General features: G+C 36.9%; 1 protein-coding gene across 3 annotated transcripts; it reads right to left on the reverse strand.

The window, feature by feature from the left end:
- Positions 1-424: 424 nt before the first annotated feature.
- On the reverse strand, positions 425-18,035 carry LOC306856457 (hyccin 2-like). Of its 3 annotated transcripts, XM_079395753.1 has the most exons (12): positions 17,759-18,013; positions 12,376-12,458; positions 11,085-11,142; positions 10,750-10,854; positions 9,515-9,694; positions 9,340-9,420; positions 7,681-7,796; positions 7,183-7,278; positions 6,605-6,721; positions 5,303-5,390; positions 4,694-4,844; positions 425-2,498 (listed from the first exon to the last, which is right to left on the reverse strand). In XM_079395753.1, the coding sequence occupies exons 3-12, from the start codon at positions 11,133-11,135 to the stop codon at positions 1,906-1,908; spliced, it is 1,578 nt and encodes a 525-aa protein (XP_079251879.1). In that variant the 5' UTR covers positions 11,136-11,142; positions 12,376-12,458; positions 17,759-18,013; the 3' UTR covers positions 425-1,905. The 3 variants fall into 3 exon arrangements, with proteins under 3 accessions (XP_079251879.1, XP_079251880.1, XP_079251881.1); XM_079395754.1 differs by lacking the exon at positions 12,376-12,458 and having other exon boundaries at positions 17,759-18,035; XM_079395755.1 differs by lacking the exon at positions 17,759-18,013 and having other exon boundaries at positions 12,376-12,485.
- Positions 18,036-18,368: the final 333 nt, after the last annotated feature.

Genomic DNA, 18,368 nt, shown 5'->3' on the forward strand with positions numbered 1-18,368 from the left:
CATCTGCATTTGACTGAAACATCTTAATTATTGCCCTGATGGTCGAAATGGAAATTTTCAATGCTTTATCTATTTTCTTGCTGCCATTTAAAGCTAAACATTCTTTTGCTGCACATCAGAACTAAATCCTTTGGTTTTACTCATTGACTAACATGTATTGGAGAAAAACATTCATTTCATAATGTAATTTTCCCCCACTTTCAGGTGTTTTACTTAAAGGTTAGATTTTTGTGAAGTTTTTGAATGACAGATCAAAAGAATAAACAATGCAAATATATTTTCATAGCTTTCTTTGCTCATATTTACCAAAGGGGCTAATGATTCTGACCTCAACTGTATGTCCACCGTATGATATACATAGTAAATGTAAAATGCAGTCTATTGCATTAACCCTCAAGATACCTAAAGGAAAAAAAAGAGCATTCCCATGAACAGCACATTTATTCACCATTCAGCAGATAGCTTTCTATCTCTGTACAAGCAATATAGATTCTGTTAGCATATACTCTTTCTATAGTACAATAATCATTTACACAAATATACACAATTTAAAATATAAACTTGTTCCAAAGTACAACATATACTGTTTTTTATTTATTCTTTTTTTTTTCACGACGTAGCGTTTTATTGAGGCAGTCCACACAATTTATTTTCTATTGTGGGTGAAGAGCACAGGCAACAGTTAAGCGGGCTCAATCAGCACAAACCGAAACGAAGACGTGGAAGAGGATTCCTTGAGGATGACCTACAGTACAGCTGGGCTGGATGAAACTCTTTGGATCATGCACTATCAGGCCTTTCTCTATGCATTGACCGTGATTGTCAGTTGTTGAAGTTCATTGCTCTGATACGGTAATGTTTGTTCCTCTTAAAGCAACACCATGTTGTTATTGTATGTTTGTATGGCACATTTAAAACAGTCTCCGATCATGTGCACTTGAATGTGTCCATTGTGCAAAACAAATATTTCCTCTACACTGAACCCAAGTGCATAATGTTGTGATCAAATAAAAGTGTATGAGCGCACTCTCATTCGAACACATTCACACACGCATCGTAAGACAACATGCTTGTACGCATGCATGTTAACATTTCTGCTTCTCTCTCTCACTTTCACTTACTCATATGGAAGCTTGTTTCCACCACAAAAGTAAATAAATAGTGACTGTCTCAAAATGCAAGTTTTTTTCTTGCAATTTGGTGTTTATTTCACACAGTTCTGACTTGTAATTCTGAGTTTACATCTCACAATTCTTTAATTACGAAATAAAAAAAGATAATTGAGACTACTACCCCCTTAGAATTGCAAGTTTATATTTCACAATTCTGACTCTCTCACAAATCTTCTTTTTTTGGCCACAGAATAAAAACTAAAAAAAGAAAAAAAAAAAAGTAGTTAACTTCAACTCACAATTGCAACTGCCAGCATTTATCTCACAATTTTGACTTTTCTTCTCGGAATTGCAAGTTTAGGTCTAAATTTTTCCTCAAAATTCTGAGTTCATATGTCTTAATTCTGTCATTTTTCAGAATTCCGAGTTAACATCTTCCAATTCTGTTTTTCTTTACATCATGAAAAAAATAAGTGACTTGATCTCACAATTATGACCTTTTTCTCGCAAAGATATCTTGCAGTCACTAGTTATCTCGCAATTTTTTTTCTCAGAGCTGTGAATTTACATCTCTTATATCTGAGTTTATATATAGAAAAGAAATTCTGAATTGTTGCGGTATAAACAAAACTATGAGAAAAAAAATCGGAATTGTCAGATATTGCATCAGAATTTTGAGAAACAAGGTCAGAATTATGAGATCAAAAACTCATAATTACCTTTATTTATTTGATTCCACGGTAGAAATAAACTTCCATATTCTCATGCACACACACAGCCCAGCAAAATCATTTTACACCTGTGATATAATCTGCATATTAAAACTGGGTGATCGAGACTGTTTAGACAGCGGGCTTCCAGAAGAGAACTGACTCCCAGGGGACAGGAGATCCTGGCTCTGCGTCACTCGCCCAAGTCGTGCATCCTGCAAGCTGATGGCTGACAGATAATGTGCCCTGTCTGCACTGAAACTTCCCAGAGATAGGCTATCTGTAGGTCCTGATGAGCCGTTTAGGCCGGTACAGTCAAGGGACTTGCTAGAAGACGTGCTGCTGGTTTTAGGCGGTGCACCAGCGAAGGGAGGGATGTAATGCGGGTCCAGAAAGCGTCTGGGAGCACTGGGACTCGGGCTGCGGCTGCTTTCAGCAGTACAGAGGCTGATGGCAGGAGGAGGGGACTGGTGCCGTTGGTGGAGGCTTCGGAGGGCGGCTCTGGTGTCAGCCGATGTGCTCTCCCTCTGCCTGGCTCCCGGATCTCGGAAAGGTCGAACGCCTGTTATGACCCAATCACGTTTCACGCTGCTGGGCTGACTGCTGCTGGAAGCCCCAGAGGAAAACCCTTCATCTGGGTCAAAAGAGTCCTCTCCACAGCTCACGCCATCGGCATCTAAAACAGTGAGGGAACAATGAAGCAGAGAAAACAGAAAGCCGGATTAACTAGATTTGCATTTCCTAGAGGAAATACCAGCGCTTGCAAGGCAGCAAAAGAATAGTGTTAGGTGAGCTTAGAAGTAAGCTCAGGCTTTCGGATGAGTCTCAGTGAAATGCTTTGACACTCAGCACGCGTCTTGTGTTGATTCTCCTGCGCAGCCGATAGAAAACAACATGACACCGTCCTTGAAGTGTAAAGCTGCGGTTGCACTAGACTCCATTTGCTCCTTTCACTTCCATTCATACACATGAGAAAAGCTCAGGGGGACAATTTTGTTGGTGAACTCTGATGAGATGATTCATGAATGTAAATACACTACAGTTCAACAGTTTTAGGTGGGTTCATTTTTTTCTAAATACTTTTATTAGTTATTTGTAAATACTCTTTTGAACATTCTATTTATTAGAGAACCCTGAAAAAAAACAAAAACGCATCATTTCCACAAAAATTATTTTCAACTGTTTTCAACTTTTCAAGAAATGTTTCTTGAGCAAATTAGCATATTAGAATGATCCAGATGACTGAATTAATGGCTGCTGAAAATTTAGCTTTGCCATCATAGGAATTTATCAACATATTTTTAATAATAATAATAATAATAATAATAACAACTTTAAACTGTAAAGGTATTTCATATTACTGCCTTTCGCCTTTCTGATAAAATAAATGCATCCTTGGTGAGCATAAGAGACTTCTTTCAAAAACATTAAAAAAGAAAAAGGTCTTACTGACCACAAACTTTTGCACAGTAGTGTAGATGTAAGAAACGCTGCGTTCATCTCAGAGGTTTCCTACTTTCAAGTTTGGAAATACAAGTATGTTTTTGGTTGGAATAAAATGGATGTGCTAGACAACTATAATTTTTATATAATTTCCCTCTCTTTTTCACTTCTCACAAAGACAGAAAGCTTTCTAGCATTAATGCAAGATCAAAGGATGCACGTTAGATGTGTAATTGATGCACATGTTCGTTAAGTAGTCATTTTTGTCAGTCTTTAACACTATTTTCCATTAATATTACACAAAATACAATTTTGATCCAATTATTAACTTGATTTTTGTTATTGGTAATTATGACATGATGATGGTATTCATGTGCAGTCAATTTGCAAACATGGATCATTCAAACATGACCTGAACACACCAAAACAAGACCAATCACAATTCTGTATACAAATATTAAATAATATTTGAATGAACATATATAGTGGTTTGAGCTACATGAACTGCAGAAATTTGTAAAGAAGGAAAAAGAAGAGGAATGTCATTCTATCTTGCCTTGCAAGCACTGTAAAAGTATCCTAAAACAAAACTGAACGCAAAAAAGGTTAAACACAAATAATCACAATACGACACTAAGGTATGTGGAGACACTAGTAACAAACAGAAGGAAGTTTTCCATGCAATGGGGTCAGTTTAATCTGTAGGCCAATGAACACTTTCTAGAACCAAGGGCAGGGCTTGTGCATGGACTGTCTAATGGGGAGATGTTCCTGTGCCCTGCCTACCCCCTTGCAAAGTTAGGTGAATGGTGCACTTTATCCACCCGCGTGCCACAGGATTGTCTGGTCTCTCCGAGGGGGTGTATTGGCTGGGGGTGATGGAGGCGTAGAATTCAGCCATGGTTGAGAAATCAAAACAATCTGAGGTGAAGACAGTGAGTGTACTGAACATGATGCCGACAGAGGGAAAATTTCACACACAAAAATGGCCACCTTTTTCTGATGCTTGATTGAAGGGACTGATGAGGATGTTAATGTTCTCATTATGATTTTTGTGATCATGACAGAAAATAACCAAAAAAAAAAAAAACATGTTTTGGTCACACTTTTAGTTTGGGAAGCAATTCTCACTATTAACAATTAACTATGAATTTTGCTTCAATAAACCTAATTTGCTGCATATTAATTAGTAAGGTAGTTATTAGGTTTGGGTATGAGGTAGGATTAAAAGATTGAAAATATGATCATGCAGAATAAGCCATTAATATGTACTTTAAAAGTATTTATAAATAGCCAATATGCTAGTAATACTGTATGCATGGTAATAATCAATAGTTAATAGTGAGAATTGGTCCCTAAATTATTACCAAAGTTTTTGTCTAACTCTGTGTGTGTGTGTGTGTGTGTGTGTATGCATGTTTCGCATACCCTCGCGTTTCCAGCGGAGACGGCGAATGGAGGCGGCAGTGACAGCTGCCTGTGAGACGCATCTCCCGGCAGGCGTTACTTCCACCTCCAAAAGGTTCCGTGCACCCTCCGGAGGACGAGACGGAAGTGAGCGATTAATTGCATTCGCCACCTGAGCATCAGAGGTCAACGATATGCAGTGAAATATCACATTTCCATTATGAATTGTTATTTAAATGTTGCTTCATGAAACATGGAGGGCATGTTCATGTAGCAAAAACCACAACTCTGACTTCACTAGTATTGTACATTTGAGTCCAAAAGTCTGAGAACGCTTCCATTTTGCACTTTATAGCAAAAACAAAAACATCTGACCATCTGTACAAATAAATTCACATCAGTCAGTCCTTGCTTGTTTGATATAAATCTAAAATTTACTTATGTGATTGCTGATTAAGAAATAGTGCAGAATCTTTAATATTTCTTCTTCATTTTATGTTGTTGTATTAGTCTGCTTTTTTCAAAAACATTGATTTTTCTGTTTAAATGAAAACTAAAAAAAAAATTGTATCTCAGACATTTGGAGCCCACTGTATTTTCCCCAAGTGTACTGTAACAAATGACTTTTACCAGTAATGGCTGGGCATGGAGGTCTAGCTGTGCTCGGTAGAGGATGTCATCCAAAGCTTCCCTCCCCAGATCCCACTGCCCATTATAACTGTTGACGGGAGAGAGTATCATCATGCACATGAGATCATTAGCACACCCCTCAAGCAGTTAATTGAAAATGATCAGGAATTATATAACACATTTCCTTATCTTATTAATTTAAAAAGAAAATAGCTATTAATGTTGCTCAGAAATACATGTTTTGGGGCCGATTTGATTTTTTTCCATGTTTTTGATATAAGTCTCATGCTTACCAAAGCTGTATTTATTCGATCAAAAACACAGTAATACTGAAATACTAATATATATGTTTTCTTTTTTAATAAACTTTAAGATGTCATGTATTCCTGTGATGGCAACATCATTATTCCAGTCTTCAGTGTCACACGATCCTTCAGAAATCATTCTAATATGCTGATTTGCTGTTCTACACTCCTTATTCTTATTCTGCATGCTAAAAACAGTTGTGCTGCTTAACATTTTTGTGGAAAACATGCTGTTCTTCTCAGAAAGCATTTATTTAAAATAGAAATCTTTTGTAACTAATGTCTTTATTGTCATTTTTATCAATATAATGCATCCCTGTTTTGATAACTGTTTGAAGAGATTTGGATGTTTTCATTTTACACAGAAATGGTGATATTGCTGACAGAATTGCCTGTACATCTCTTGTGAAAAGTAATTCTCCCTGATCCTAACTGATAATTCTGTTGTTTCTGCTTCAGTTGTTTGCTCTTTTCTCCTCGAACAATCATGCAGACCATTGTCCATAACAACTATCTGGTCTTCTACCATCTTATTTCTTCTCTTTGATGTGTAGTTTTTGTATTCATGTGTTATTTCATGTTTTTTTTTAGTTTTTTGTGTGTATTTGAGTTTGCCTTTAAATAAAAAAATAATAATAATTGTTCACAAAAAAAAAAAAGTATATAATGCACACCTGCTGAATCATTTATTACAAAAAAAAAAGTCTTACCGAGCTTAAACATTTGTGCATGACTTATAAAGACTATTTCATTTAACTTGTGGAGTTAGTTTTGATTTGCCATATTTCTAAGCAACAATCAAAGTTATTTATGTATTTGCTTTAGTAAGAGAAAATAAATGTTAGGAAAAGTAATAGCACCTCTCCTTTGTAATAGCACTCTAAATTTGAATTATTTAGGAGTTAATCTTTCTGTATCAAATTCCCATTTTATTAGAAAAAAAATAGTTTCATGGAACAAAAAAAGCAAGTTATTTCAAGTCAGCTATTAAACTTACATGGCGTGGTAAACAGCAGTCAGCATCTGCACCATAAACTCTGGCTCCAGTCGTACACGGTTATACGGCTCCTTCCACGACTTCTGCTGCTGCCGCGGGTAACCGCTCACACACAGTCTGCATAACAACAGAAATTCAGAGAGAATCTTTAATGACATGTTTATTTGGAGGCCTTTATGCTAATGCTGTGACCCGCCACAGAAATCCTTTGCTCTCTCTCTCTAAATCAATATTCCATTTAATCATTCCATTTCTGCCTGTTCCAGCAACAATTTTAAGACAGAGAGAGAGAGTGAGAAAGACAGGCCGAAACGTTCCCAGATCGTTGAGAAGCGTCTCGCTGCAGCCTACAAGATCCAGGGGGCGTGGTCGAATCCAGATCCAACTCCTCCCACCTGCCTGTACCTAAACCTACCCATTTCCACCCCCTGATCCCTAAACCCACCCCATCTCCACCCCTAAATCTACCAATCTCCATCCCTTAGATGTGGATCCAACCACGCCTCCTGGATGTTGTGGACTGCAGCGAGCCCTACTTGAGATCGTTAGCAGAAAAGACAACTCTGGCGCCCCCTTACCGTGTGCTCATTCTGCAAACCGATTGGTGGGAGGACGCAGGCATAAAGACCACGGCTGAGTTGTAGCAGAGCATCAGAAAAGACAGCACTTCAAACCTGCAGGAGACAAACATGCTGCTGTTACATAACCCCGCTCTGACATCTGCATAATTTTACAACGACAAATCAGGCAGCGGCACATTATGAATCAGTGACTGTCGCCGTGCATCTAGCCGGTGGAAAGGGTAATAACAAATCACACTACATCCACACGGATATCGATGTCGAGATGCTCCAGCAACGGTTTAATGAAATTTAAATTCTGAAAAATCATTACAGCACATTTTTATCCTGCAGGAGAAAAGTAACAGCTGAGTCACTGCAATAAAACGGCCCAGCGGGCGATTTTCGGTGCAATTAATCAAATGGCCAGAAATATTCCACACATCAAACCTATTCCCTCTATAAGAAGGAATGAGAACAAAACCTCAGTTTGCCAATAAAGAAAAAAAGAATCACCTGTTCTGTGAGCTAAATGTCTCTCTCTGAGATAGCAGACCGCTGTACACCACCCGGATGAGGTCGTGCTGGTTCAGGGCTCCCTCGGTTAACGCCATGGACCCCAGGCTTGATGGCTGCGGTACACGCAAGAGCATTTGGCTTTAGCTATAAATAACTTAGTGACTCATGCGATGCTTACGAATAAATGTTTTTTGGATATTTGTGTCAAATGCTTTTACAGCCTTGAATTAAAGTCAATAGAAACCATTTTAAATTAGATTTCTTGAGAAATGGGTCTTATATTTACATGCTCTGCCAATGAAAAAGTGTCAGATGGAGTTTATCCTGCTGACAAAAACATCTTAAACCAGTCTAAGCTGGTTTGCTTGGTCTGTTGGTTAGTTTTGGAGAGGTTTTAGGTTTAGAAATACAGACTGGCCTCCCAGCTAAACCAGATAATTATCAGCTTGGCAAGATCTGGAAGACTATCTTAAACCAGTCTTAGCTTGGTCAATTGTGATGTTTTTCTTTAATTTCTTTTACTTTTTCTCATAAATGTGCATTCAAAGCATGTTCAAAATATATAATTTCGATTATGATGTTTCGGGTCAATTTGACCTGCATATTCTATGGTTAAACGCAGCTGCACAAACCCCAAAATTTGGTTATGTCAATTTCTTAACTACCTGCTGAGAGTGTTTCCATTTATGGATTTGGCAGATGCCATTTATAAGAAGTAAACTTACACAGCATTGAAGGCATACATTTCATCAGTTTATGCATGTTCAGTTAGCTGAAATTTGAAATATTAATGTTACAACTTTATTGGTTTGACAGATGTGTGTATGTCTGTGTGTGTGTGTGTGTGTGTGTGTGTGTGTATTTCATAATATTATTTTTTGTTAATTATTCTGAATCCAATTAAGGTCAATTTGACCCGACCATAATAACTGTACCTACTTAACCTAATACAAGGGCTAGGTTAACACAAGGGCTTCTGTTTAAACTTTTAAAATGATATAAAATTCATTTAAAACATTTAAGAATAGAAAATGATTATACATAAAATACAGTGCAGTCTGTTCGGACGTAGCACAGTGCTCATTCAACAAATGCACAGCTAAACAGATGAGTTTTGAGTCTTGATTTAAATGTTTTAGCACATCTGATCTCTTCTGAAAGCTGGTTCCAACTGCGGGCAGCATAATAGCTAAAAAACTGACTCGATCCTACTGATCGGTCTGTTAGGTTTATATTCAGTGAGCATATCTGTAATGTATTTATATTTTAACTTAGACTAATCTACACGTTTATGTAAACTGAATTTTAAAAAAAATATGACCAGTCTTAAAAAAAAAATTAAGATGACTAACTTGTAAGACTACTCTAAACCTTTTATGCAACCGGCCAATAGTATTGCAGCTCCCAGAACACCCCAGAAACCATCAAAGAAACCTTAGTAGGCTTTGTAAAAATCGAGGTTTTCTAGCTTTCTGTAGGTGTGGTGCATTACTTTCTAGTTTCCTGTACCATTGCGGAACGAAACCAGATCTGCGTTTTGTGTGAGTAATAACAAGACATATCATCTTCATTGATCTGACACTGATACCTCCCTGTATCTCAGACATCCAATACAAGTCAAATTAAAAAGGGTTTGTATTTTACTTCACCTCTTACCTCATGGTATATTGAAGGCTTGGAGAGAGACGGTATGGTGAATGATAGCAGCTTTCCATTTCCTTTACTGTCCACAATTTCCTGTAACATAAGACATACACATAGCGCATGTATGTCAACTTTGGATAGTGAATTTCAGGAAACTGCAGGTAATGCACAATCACCAATCTCTCACCAGGTTATAGATCCCCAGTAGCAGGGCTTCCACACAGCCATTGCGGTAGCGCTCTCTGCTGGTAGACTGCCGCAAGTACACCCAGATGAGCTCAGGCAGGAACTGCAGCGTAAACTGACGCAAACCCTCCTCTGAGCTCCGGTACAACTCAAACAACTGATGACACACCGGAGCCAGCAGCTAGAGAGGAAGAGACACAAAGAAGACAATGGCAAAGTAAAAGAGACTGTACGGGACACAGGAACTGAGAGGAACACTCCTTTACAAAACACGCACAAGGAAGCAGCATATTTAAGACAAACTATGAAAATTAAACTGATATATTGTAATATTATATGAAGTTATATGATATAATATTAAATATGAAATGGTATCATTCAAAATAAAATCATATTTCATAAATCTTGCGGTCACATTGCTCTTTTAAGGGACAAAAATTTTTCATAATTTAAAAATATATATATTAAATTTATTAAACTAATACAATTTAAACAACTTGAAAATTCTGACATAATTATGATCATAGAGGCATGGAAAATATTATCATTTTGAATTTGCTTTTATTTGAACATTTTCGGTTTTCATTGTAATTTCATCTTAAGTTTTGGTCATTTTTTATATGCTTTTGTCATTTTTATATATATTTTTTTTATATTTCTATTTAGCTTTCATTATTTTATTTTTATTTCAGTTTTAGTAATTTCAACTTATTTTATTCCAGTTAGGTGAAAATGCAACATTTCTAATTTTAAGGCCCAGTTTCACAGACGGGCTTAGCTTAAGCCAGGACTAGGCCATAGTTCAATTAGGATTTTAAAGTAATTTTTATAGACATGCCTTAGAAAAAACATTACTGGTGTGCATCTTGAGACAAAACAAGGGCACTGACATATTTCAAGATCAATCAGTACAAGTTTATTTCAGTTAAAACAGCTCCGACTTAAATTTTAGTCAGGAACTAGGCTTAAGCTTTGTCTGTGAAACCGGGGATAAGTGTTTCATCTAATATCTGTAGTTTCATTTCAGCTTAATTTCTATTTATGAAAAATATAAAAAATTTTAGTTAATGATAACACTGAAAACTCTGATTAAATAAATCAAGCCCTAACTCAAATCGTGCCTTTCAAACCACCTCTGAATGTGCATATTACCACGTGCTTTGACAAGAAAATACCCGTAACATTCTTAAATTAAACATAAATCTGGCCTGATGTGTTTCAAATGCTCCATCATACCTCACTGCTGGGCTGCTCCTGAATAACAGCGTAGAGAGCAGGTACAAGAGCTTTCTTCAGACGCAGGCTGCCAGAATAGCTGCGGATTTGATCGCCATGTAACGTCTAAGGAGGAGAAACAGTGGTTGTCATGACTAAGCAGCCTCAACCTGAATCAGCCTGGAATTGAGTTAACTTGGAGGCTGAAAATATTCCTCCATTAAGTTCTGAGTTTCCGAAACCAAATGTGGTTAATGGGACACTGCGCACAGATCACTTGGGAAGGGAGGACTTCATTTGAGTGAGCTATAATAAAAATGTCATATTAAATCCTGCAAGGACGTCAAACCTCTCACCTTAAACTCTGAGAGCCATTCCTCCACCACGCCACGCTCTGAGCAGAGCATGGTCCTCCTGAGAGAGAAAATAAGGAAAAGGTGAGAAAAGTGAGAAAGAATATGTACAGCAAAAAAACAACTATGTAATAAATTACCTCTCTTGAACCAAAACCATTACCCAAAATTAACATTCCTGCCACAATGTTAATATCATTGAATTCAGAAAATTTGCCAGGCAAATTTCTTCTCATCAACCATGAAAATACACAAACACACAGTATTTTGCATTATTCCATTAAGTGATGCAAATCAGTTTTAATGTCCTTTTCTCTGACATAGGTTTTATTATAAGTTCAGACACACTTGAACTTAATTTATACTTAATTTGATCTAAAAGTTTATGCTTAAATACTTAAAATAGTTTTATAGACAAATATAAAGTATATCTGCAGTATACCATCAGTCAAATGTTTGAGGTCAGTAAGAATTTAAGAAATTAATGGTTTTATACAGTAATGATACATTAAATTGATTAAAAGTTACCTTTTACAATGTTACAAAAGATTTATATTCCAAATAATTGCTGTTCTTTTGAATTTTCTATTTAAAAAAAAACATCCTGAAAAAAAAAAAAACTATCATGGTTTGCACAAACATATTATGCAGCACACTGACAATAAAAATAAATTATTTATTATAATGATTTCTGAAGGATCATGTGCCACTGAAGACTAGAGTAATGGCTGCAATGTAATTTCTTATTATTATCCATGTTAACTGTAATATTTAATATTCATAATATTTTTGTGGAAGCGTGATACAGTTTTTCACAGGATTTCTCGATGAATAGAAAGATCAAAAGAACAACATTTATTTGGAATAAGCAAACAGACCAGCATAAGTGAAGTGAAGTGAAGTGACATACTGCCAAGTATGGTGTCCCATACTCGGAATTCGTGCTCTGCATTTAACCCATCCAACGTGCACACACACAGCAGTGAACACACACGCCCGGGGAACAGTTGGGGGTTCGGTGCCTTGCTCAAGGGCACCTCAGTCGTGGTATTGAGGGTGGAGAGAGCGCTGGACATTCACTCCCCCCACCTACAATCCCTGCCGGCCCGAGACTCGAACCCACAACCTTTGGATTACGAGTCCGACTCTCTAACCATTTGATTTGCTTACCATTTTTGGGTCAATACTGTACTTAATTCTTACTCCTTCAGTTGTGTTATTGAGGGATTTAGATTTATTATTGTTTTAATATGTGCAAATTGGCCAGGCCGTTTTAGTGTTCATTTTGGCTCACCTGCCTCAAACCCAGCTCAGAAGTGTAGATAAGGAGAGGTGTGGCTCAGATTCTCCATGTTTCTTGATCTCTGGTCAAACAGCCTGCAGATAAAAAGAAGACTCACATCCTGCTCATAAGAAAACTCCATTAAAGCTCACACACCTGCCTGGCACATAAGCATCACGGTTACTACAGCGACTGTTGGCTCATGTTCCAAAACTGAGCGTTTAATATAGCAAACACACAAACAGGTGTTGCCCCATTCAGTCCTAATACAGGACGTCTGTGTTTATGCATGTTTGTGTGCAGCTCTTAAAATTGCAGGTTCTGCATATGGCAGTGTGTTGTGAGGGGGAGAGTGCTGTGCTCTGATTAGAAAGCAGCGCTGTGCTGGGGGTTTGGGATTGAATCTGAGGTGAACAGAACAGATGCTTCACACGCTAAACAAAATCTGCCAGCAACCCAAATCCTACTTTTGCTGTCGAGACATGTCCTAAAATAGCCTAGAGGAAGCAGAGTTAACTGCATTTACAGCTAGTGTTATATGCTGTCATTTAAAGTTTTGCATGTATACATGCGCACACACACACACACACACAAAGCTCGCCTCCCTTCCAATAATTGAATAAGCTTTGTGTTTTGTTACTTTTGATAAGAAACAGTGTCAAATTCTGTCCATTTTATCATGAAATTCAGATAATAATTGTTGAAATAGTTAATAATAATAGTTGTAATAATAGTAATGATAGTTAATAATAATAGTTGAGTTAAGCAAGTTCTCTTCATCTGTTGCTCCTATTATCTGTGGGGTGCCTCAAGGATCCATTTTGGGGCCACTTCTTTTTAATTTATATATGCGACCATTGGGAGATATTATTAGGAGACATAATGTTTCATTTAATTTATGTGCTGATGATACCCAGTTGTACATACCATTGAAAGCTGGCGACACCATTGAACCCTTATTGGCCTGCCTTGGGGACATTAAGAAATGGTTGTCAAATTGTTTTCTTTGACTTAATGAAGATAAAACACAAGTAATCGTCTTTGGCCCCCCAAAGTTGAGAAGTGGTCTAATAAATGAGCTTGGCAAGCATTTCTCCTCAGTCTCTTCCCAGGTCAGGAATCTTGGTGTCATTCTGAACTCTGAACTTTGCTTAACTAAGCAAATTAATACAGTTGTCAAAAACAGTTTTTATCAGTTACGGATTATATCAAGATTGAAATCATTAGTGTCTTTTTATGACCTAGAGAAGGTCATTCATGCTTTTATTACCTCCCGCCTCGATTAATGTAATTCATTATATTTGGGTCTTCCTCAGTCATCATAGCACACTGACAGATGGTACAAAATGCTGCTTCAAGGCTGTTGACTAGGGCTAAGAAAACTGATCACGTTACACCTATTTTAGCCTCTCTTCACTGGCTTCCTGTCCATTTTAGAATTCAATTTAAAATTTTGTTGTTTGTTTTTAAAGCACTTAATGGTCAAGCCCCATCTTATCTCACAGATCATCTTACTCTAATTTCATCCTCCAGATCTCTAAGATCTTCTGGCAGGGCTTTCTTAGCTGTCCTGCGTTCACGCTTAAAAACAAAGGGTGATGGAGCTTTTTCAACTGCTGCCCCCCGTCTTTGGAATCAACTGCCACTGGACATTCACCTTACACCTTCTATTACAACTTTGAAAATGAAGAAGTTGAAAACATATCTTTATTCCCAGGCATTTTCATTTGATTTTATCTATGTTGTATTGTTTAACTGTGTCATCTGTCTTCCTTTATGTTTATCTTTGACTTTGAATGTGCTATACAAATAAACTTTACTTACTAATAACTGCCGTTTTGACGGTCTTTGATGCGGCATGACAGATCACTGTATAGGCGCTCAGTTCAAACAGCAGCATGGCGCGTGAGTGAACGCAATCAACTCTTCCTATTTACTACTAGTTATAACACTAAATAAACATGAATGAACATCTCACGTAATTTCTCAGTGTTTGAGTTGAAACACGTCAATAAACAGCATGTAAACAATGTCACAAAGTCATTGACCAAATCATTCAGCATGCACAGCTCACTAGAAAAAAGTTAGCTAAATATCTATTAGTCTATATATTCATAATTTACTTAACCTGTAGTTAACGCTTAATTATTTAATAAATATGTCATGAAAACAAGTTGTGACAGCCACTGTGTAAATTATTATAGGCCTATTTTAGCAATGAATTGGAGTAGAAACCTTGAAATTGTAACCTTTACAGCACTAGTAGCGGAGTTTTTTTTATCCTTAAGAATATATGCTTGCTTATATATATATATATATATATATATATATATATATATATATATATATATATATATATATATATATATATATATATATAAGATATAAACACACACACACGCTTTAAACAAATCTCTAACAAGAAAATTATTATTATAGTAATTATAAAATTACTGCAGTTTTTATTATTTCTTATTAATTTCACATTAACATTTAATAGTTAAAATATATCGGCTTTTACAGACTACCAGGAAGATTTGTTTGCTTTTTTTAAATACTTGTTTTACTAACATATTAAATAATTTCATTTATCCATTAAGAATATGACCAGTACAGCACATGTTGTGTGTATCTATATTATTTGTACATGTGCACAAACATTTGTGGGGAGTAATCATTTTTAAAGTCTCTTATGCTCACCGAGGCTGCATTTATTTGATTTATCAAAATGTATCAGTAAAACAGTAATAGTATTACATTCTTACAATTTAAAATTAGTTTTATTTTAATATATTTTCAAATGTCATTTATTCCTGTGATGGCAATGTTGAAAACACTTCACATTATTTTTTGCTATTTTGATAAATAGAAATAAAAAAAACAACATTTTATTTGAAGCACAAATCTTTTGTAACATAAATGTCTCTATGTCACTTTTGATTAATGTGTCCTTGGTGAGCACAGTGTACATTTAGCAATTGTAATTTTGTCCTGGATTTACAGTGACCACTTACAGCATACATGCCGTGTCATTTTAAATCAAAAGACTTATTATGCTTAAATGCTTAACAAAATGTCTAGACAAATATATTGCGTTTGTTCATTTTATTTATTTGGTAAATATGCAAGAGCTGGAAAAACACTCTAAAATACACTTTTCCCTCAAACATGAATTTTAACCTAAAAACCTGATGCTGGAACAAAGGTTCATGGACAAGTTACGTCAACCACTCATTCAGTTTAGTCCCTCCCAAGTTAAAAATGTAAGTTTATCCTGAGGCTTACATTTCACTGCTGGTTATACTCTGTATATGTGTATGTGACAAATAAAAATCTTGAATCTCTGAAAAACTGACTAAAATATTTGAAAAATGCAACAAAACAGCAGTCAACACTCCCCTCACAAGATATATTCCCCTCTTTACACAAAAGCTGCAAACCTTCAGTATTACAGCCTTACCTCAAGACAGGGCAATCTGCCCGACCAAAACATTCCTCTGCTGCGTGAACGCTACACGGTTATTGCGCCTGCTCTCCAACCCTTGCCAACGGGTAAGAAGCTTACAAGATTCAGTGCCAGATAATTAAGTGTATACAGTACCCCGAAGAGGGACGCACAGCGAGGCCTAAAATAGCCATTGTGAAAAGAGCTTAGTGCAAAGAGACAAGAAGAGAGAAAATGAGAGGTGATTTCACTGAACGGAGATCAAAGTAGTAAGCATTCAACAAGCAGAGTTTACTACGATCGGCCACAGCGGGACGCAACAGAAAGGTCATTGTTAAATAGGTTGAGCAACATACTCCAAGCACTTGGCTGAAACGTACTCCAAACTGTCACAGACACACAATTCACCTAAACAGACTCTCAAAATCTCATCAGATACCCACAGGTCACGATGTTAGCATATAGTGAGGACAAACATTCAAGTGAAACATATGGACTCATAAACAAAACATATGCATTCCAAGATGCATGCGTTCAAACACACCAAGAATTATTTTGTTCTGACAATGTGAGATACATCTCATCACTCTCAATCCTGTCAAATTAGCCAGATGGTGTCTAATCTCGCCCAGGCAAATCTCTGTGCTGCACAAAATACAAGTCCTTGGCAAGGGTCACGATCCAGCTCCTCTGAGATAAAAACAACTCTGTGTCTAAGACAAAAAGACCAATTTGGTTTGATTAAAGAATTGCTCTAGGGTTACATCAGTGGCGAATCAGGCCCCAGTGATAGCTGCCATCCTTCCTGTGTCATTTGACTGTGGTTTTTCAGTGAACACCGGCTTCCTGCTCTCAACACTGGTGCATCTGTGTTTGGGGGGGAGGGGGGTGGAAATGCAAACTTCATACTGCTGGTTTGTAGGTGTGCCTTTCTGGCTTCAAATCACTTCACTTTGAGCATTAGCTTTAAAACTGATGCTATGCCAGAAGTTGGAATAATGGCAATGAGTGTGTGGCATAAAGGTATCCAGAGAATAGCGAATGCATGTTGAAAAATGCCTTAAAAAATTTGATGAGCTAGGCCAAACCATTATGCTAAAACTAAAGATGCAGATCTATAAAAACAGATCATATTTAAAACGATGTTCTGTCTAACCCATTCAGACCTAGTGTGCATCACTTTCTATTTTTCCTCTATTTTTTTGGCAGCCAAATCACAAGACTATTAGAAGGGATTCAGCTAAATCAATTTATTAATTTTGTCAACACAGACACAAAATAATAGTAATCCTTAGAAACAAAAGGCATGGCAGCCTGTGACCCAAGGTTGAAAACTATTACATGATTTTTACCATTATAGCTTAAAAATAAAGCACTAAAAGTCATGGGAGTAAGTGTATAAGTGTAATGCATACTTATTTGCAATAAAGTTAACAATCTAAGTGTTTCATGTGTTTACAGTAATAACACTTTAGTTAGTAATTCAAAATAAATACTTAATTCCAAGCAGTGTCTGTTAATATTATGAAATTATTTTATAAAATATTTAATAAAATTGTCTGTTAATATGAAATAGCATATAGCAACCCAATCATCGATGATTTTAATTAATTTTAAGTTTTCTAGAAATAACCTATATCAAGCCCATTTGTACAACTATCTGGATGTTTACTGCAATATATATTTTTAGAAAACGGGAATTTGGATTACGGTTGCATTTAAGAGAGAAATAATCTAAACGTGTTATTCAACTCATCTCTGCAATATATAGGACACGTTATTAACTTTTTAGTGACCATATGGAATTTAATAAATATATATAATAATGATTCGGCCTAAATATCAGCGAATCAGCCTCATCTTCCAACGTATGTGGTTCAAATGCATTAAGCATGCTCATCTATGCTCACACACACAGATATATCAATGGTATGGTTCTGAATTACATACCAGTAGGATCTGGACTCCTCCGGATGCTGCAGATGATCACTAGAGTCCTTGAGCAACGCTGCAATGCGCCTTAAAGGACAGACCCGACTCAACGACCACTTCTGAGACCGAGCACAACATTACTTGTACAATCCCATCGGACCATTACTATTTATATCAAGGAATCGATGGGTTAAACAGGCCTTGCGTTTGCCAGACCGAAAGGATCACTGCCGTGTTGACATCATCATGTATCTCCGCTCTTTAGCTCTTCCTGCCAACTTGCAGCTATGCACCTGACCAATTGAGTCTCTCAGATCGAGCCCTCGCCGCGGCTGGCCAATAGCAGCGCAGTGCGCTGAGCGATGAGCTGAGCGGTGGTCACCGCGCTGCCTCGCTATTGGCCAGTTGTGTCGTGGGCTCGATCTGAGAGACTCAATTGGTCAGGTGAATAGGTGACCCGTGCTTGGGTTATCTCAGTAAAATGCACTCAGGAAAGTGCAGTGAACTTCGAGCTCTCAGCAAAAAGACTATGTTTGCAATTCTCTTGGGTAAAAAGGGTCATGTAACTATAGCAAATAGTCTGGGTGCTGTAGCACTGGTTTTTCCATAATGAATGGGAATCTTTCAC

The sequence above is a fragment of the Barbus barbus genome (assembly GCF_936440315.1).
Source record: "Barbus barbus genome assembly, chromosome: 37".
Lineage (NCBI taxonomy): Eukaryota > Metazoa > Chordata > Actinopteri > Cypriniformes > Cyprinidae > Barbus > Barbus barbus.